Genomic DNA, 4,407 nt, shown 5'->3' with positions numbered 1-4,407 from the left:
TGATTTTTTTCATTTAACAGTCCTGTGTGAATAAGTGGCTGTGGATACGGTTGTGTTTGTTTTATCAACATCATTAGAAAGGAAAACATTAAATACTTTTTTTTAAATACCATGTTTAAATGACAAATAATTGACAGCATTACATTAAACAAATATGTTGCTTTTTTAACAGAATCAGAGACACAAGTTAAAAAAGTTTGCTAATAAATTCAGTACAATGCAAATATATGACAATTATTTAAAGGTTTTCAGAGGTATTATTGTTTAATGTGCAAACAATTCACATATTTATATTGACAACAGTGAAAATATGCCTTTAGTATGGATACCATGCCAGGATATTGTTTTATCCAGATAGAGCATTTGTGTAACGATATTTTTAATGATTAACTAATTTGAGACAAATAATCAATTACCAGATATGACTGCAGATAAAAGGAAGTGGTAGAAGGACAATCATGCAGCATGTTATTTTATTTTGTAGAAGTTTATTGAACAAAGTTAATAACAAATTATTTTAGTTGCATTTACTGTTTAATGGAAACGCTGCAACGCCGTGTTTACATTAATATCGAAAGTTTCTTCGGGTTTTATCGGCAACACAGCTAGGTAATAATTAAGGAACCTGTAGAGCAAAATGACTTCTTTGCTGAGTGCTGTTGACGTAAAACTTTTTCTTTTATTCTGTGTTTTTCTTCTTTCACATAGAGCCAGAAGGGAACCCCACTGCTCACACTCATGAAGGATCCGTATATTCTGCTGGCAGCTGGTAAGAAAACGGTAGCAGCTGAGCCGGTATATTTGTTTGCTCGTGTTGGAAAAAGAGCAGAAGAGTTTTCTAAAGCAGCTTTTAATCAAAATCTGCAGAGCAGAGATGCTACCTGTCATTTAAAGCAGGCTGCTTTTTATGATTTTTTACCACATTATTATAAGGCTCCTCTTAGAAATAGCAAAACATATTTTATAGATATGTTTTTCTTTAAGCTGTTAACACTTTATAACTTATCCATAAATGTTTGTTCTGCGTTCAACACATTCTGTTTGCAGATGATTATTGTGCTCATAAATCAGGGTTCCCACACCTTTACAACACATTGCTACAGCTAGATGTTAATAAGGAACGATTTAGATTCATGTAAATTAAATAAAGGCTTTATAGCATAGAAGTTGATCGATAGAACTCAGAGGCTAAATTTATATCCCCAATGACACGGCTGGCAACATGAGGGTTTGATGAATCTCTAAAGCAGTGATCTGAATGCAAAATTGTTAATTTCCCAAAGTCTTCTATATCAGATGCTTCACCAGGGCCATCTAGTGTGGGATAAAGATTCGATAGCAAAGGTCGCTGCAGTCTACAGTCTTAAATGTTTAAAATGATTGGCTTAAAGGAGTTATCTAAACATATTACGTTTTCGATACCATTCTGTTTCTGTAATTTTTTTTTGTCTTTTACCAGGCCTTAGCTTAATGAAAACGTCTTTGGGGGAAATCTGCCAAATTGTTCCTGAACGGAAAAAACAGTCCTCTTCTTGACACCTCTAATGTTGTTATAGAAGTTTGACTCAAAAACACCCAAAAGTTCTTCAACCTCTGACAAGCCTCTATTAGCTCCAAAATTATTTTACTCAAACCACAAGGAAATAACTATATTATTTTACTATTTAAACGTTACTGAGCAGTTCTCTACAACCATTACACAAGATCAAAATAACACTCTAAAATACTATGGTTACATTAAACTGCACAAATAGAAAGTTACAGGTAGGTTGCCGGCTGGTTACAGGTGTCCTAATGTTGAGGTGAATCCTCCTCGATTCTGTCATCAGACTATGGGGCAACAGTGGCGTTGGATGTAGGAGTTTGCCCTGAAATCGAAGGATTGACGGTTCAAGCCCCGACTCCGACTTTCAGTGTCGTTGTGTCCTTGGGCAAGACACTTCACCTGCATTGTGGTCAGAGGGCCACCATCAGTAGACACTGACAGAAGCCCCAGGGCAGCTGTGGCTACAATGTAGCTTGCCACCATCAGTGTGTGNCTGCAGTCTACAGTCTTAAATGTTTAAAATGATTGGCTTAAAGGAGTTATCTAAACATATTACGTTTTCGATACCATTCTGTTTCTGTAATTTTTTTTTGTCTTTTACCAGGCCTTAGCTTAATGAAAACGTCTTTGGGGGAAATCTGCCAAATTGTTCCTGAACGGAAAAAACAGTCCTCTTCTTGACACCTCTAATGTTGTTATAGAAGTTTGACTCAAAAACACCCAAAAGTTCTTCAACCTCTGACAAGCCTCTATTAGCTCCAAAATTATTTTACTCAAACCACAAGGAAATAACTATATTATTTTACTATTTAAACGTTACTGAGCAGTTCTCTACAACCATTACACAAGATCAAAATAACACTCTAAAATACTATGGTTACATTAAACTGCACAAATAGAAAGTTACAGGTAGGTTGCCGGCTGGTTACAGGTGTCCTAATGTTGAGGTGAATCCTCCTCGATTCTGTCATCAGACTATGGGGCAACAGTGGCGTTGGATGTAGGAGTTTGCCCTGAAATCGAAGGATTGACGGTTCAAGCCCCGACTCCGACTTTCAGTGTCGTTGTGTCCTTGGGCAAGACACTTCACCTGCATTGTGGTCAGAGGGCCACCATCAGTAGACACTGACAGAAGCCCCAGGGCAGCTGTGGCTACAATGTAGCTTGCCACCATCAGTGTGTGTGTGAATGGGTGAATGAATGTAGTGTAAAGTGCTTTGGTCAAGTCTCCTGACTTGAATAAAGGCGCTATATAAGTAGCTACATGCCATTTACCATTTAAATTTACTAGTCTGCTGCCACGAGCAGGCTACCACTAGCTTACTTGATGTTGCCATGACAACGTAACTTCCATTAAATTGTGTTAGGCCTTAAAATAATGAAATTAAACTCCAAATACACCTAATAGTAAAATGAAAAAGTCAAAATCATTTCCCAAAATATGAATAAAAAATGCCACTTCCTGCGGTCATGGTGTTCTCTATTTAATTAGTCCATAATAAACACTAATGGATGAGTAATTAAGTGTTTGCAGATGTATTGATAACATATCTTTAAACTTTTTATCAGCTATCAATAGGGTAAGTTTTGTTAAAGTGTGGTGCCTTTTTTACCTTTATCAAATGTTTGGAGACACATTAACAGTTGTGTTTCATGAGGTTTAATCCATCCAGTTTGCTTACAGTCTTGGTAGATACCAGAGTTTTTTAATTTTATCATGTCCTTTTATTTTTATTTTCCCTTTTGGATATGTAGGAAATGTTACGTATCCAAATTTATACATTATTCAAAATCTTTATATTTACAAACAACAAAGTAGGAGTCAACAACACAAATCAAGAAATGCAAAATGCACCATTTTTTCATCAAAACATTTCAATTAAAGCTACGTTTTGTTTCTTCATCATCAACAACCATTGGCAGCTTTTACCATGGCTCACTACCCAAGGCCAGCCTCCCATGTCTGGTAGGGAGTTGATGAAATCTGCTTAGATGATTGAGGGATTATTAGGTAAAAAATATATATTTTTTTTTACTTTGTGGTCCCCATGTCCTCCAGCAGGCTAAGCCTATAGCAGCATAATGATAGAGATAGCTCAGGATAACCTGAAGCTTAACGATAAGCTATATGGAAAAGGGAAGTTTTAAGCCTACCCTTAAAAATAGACAGGGTGTCTACCTCACAGACTAAAACTAAACTGCAGTTTAGGACCTATTTTTGAGGCGCCCTTGCACCCACCCTGTTGTTTTGGTTTAATTTCTTGTCCTTCTTCATAGCCCTCTCTTCCTGCCCTTTTCTGGGTTTGTTTGTTTTGTTTTTCTTGACTAAGGAATTTGCTATCATCCCTTTGGGAGGGAGTTCTGCTAAGATATTGAAGATGTTTGGGTTTTCCTTCTCTTTTGGAAATGCTTGTAATCATTCTTGTTTGGGTTTTATCAGCTCGTTCTTTTAAATTTAGTTTTCTTATTATTATCATATGCTTTTCATGGTACATATCCTGTGTATTACATCAGTAAAATTAACCGTTTACTCAGATTTACTCCTTGTAACTCTTTGGTTCCATTCAGGTCTTAGTTTTCCCATAATGTTCAGCCCATGCCACCTCTGGTATAGTAGATATTTTGGTTCATAGTTGCTACTGTTAGAAAACGTCAGTGACTTCTTTCATATTACACTTGGGGAGATTTTTAAGAAGCATGGCATGTCTTACCACTTCTACGCTGATGACTGTCAAATTTACATGCCTTTTGCCAAGAACGACCAGAGCCCCCTGACACCTCTGCTCCACTGTCTAAGTGACGTCAAAGCTTGGTTAGCCCAGAATTTTTAAAGCTGAATGAGTTTAAAACATAAGTTATGG

The 4,407-nt window shown here is 36.7% G+C and overlaps 1 protein-coding gene across 1 annotated transcript in view; it reads left to right on the top strand.

Moving 5' to 3' along the window:
• slc18a2 (solute carrier family 18 (vesicular monoamine transporter), member 2) overlaps positions 1 to 4,407 on the top strand; it is a 59,142-nt gene that overhangs the window by 34,414 nt on the left and 20,321 nt on the right. Inside the window, exon 8 of the mRNA XM_015391057.1 lies at positions 709 to 769. Coding sequence (XP_015246543.1) covers positions 709 to 769 — 61 coding nt within the window. The remainder of the gene's footprint in view (positions 1 to 708; positions 770 to 4,407) is intronic.

Source organism: Cyprinodon variegatus, unplaced genomic scaffold (genome assembly GCF_000732505.1).
Source record: "Cyprinodon variegatus isolate N-32 unplaced genomic scaffold, C_variegatus-1.0 Scaffold523, whole genome shotgun sequence".
Lineage (NCBI taxonomy): Eukaryota > Metazoa > Chordata > Actinopteri > Cyprinodontiformes > Cyprinodontidae > Cyprinodon > Cyprinodon variegatus.
Note: the sequence above shows the minus strand (reverse complement) of the source record. Positions and strands in the feature narration are given on the sequence as shown.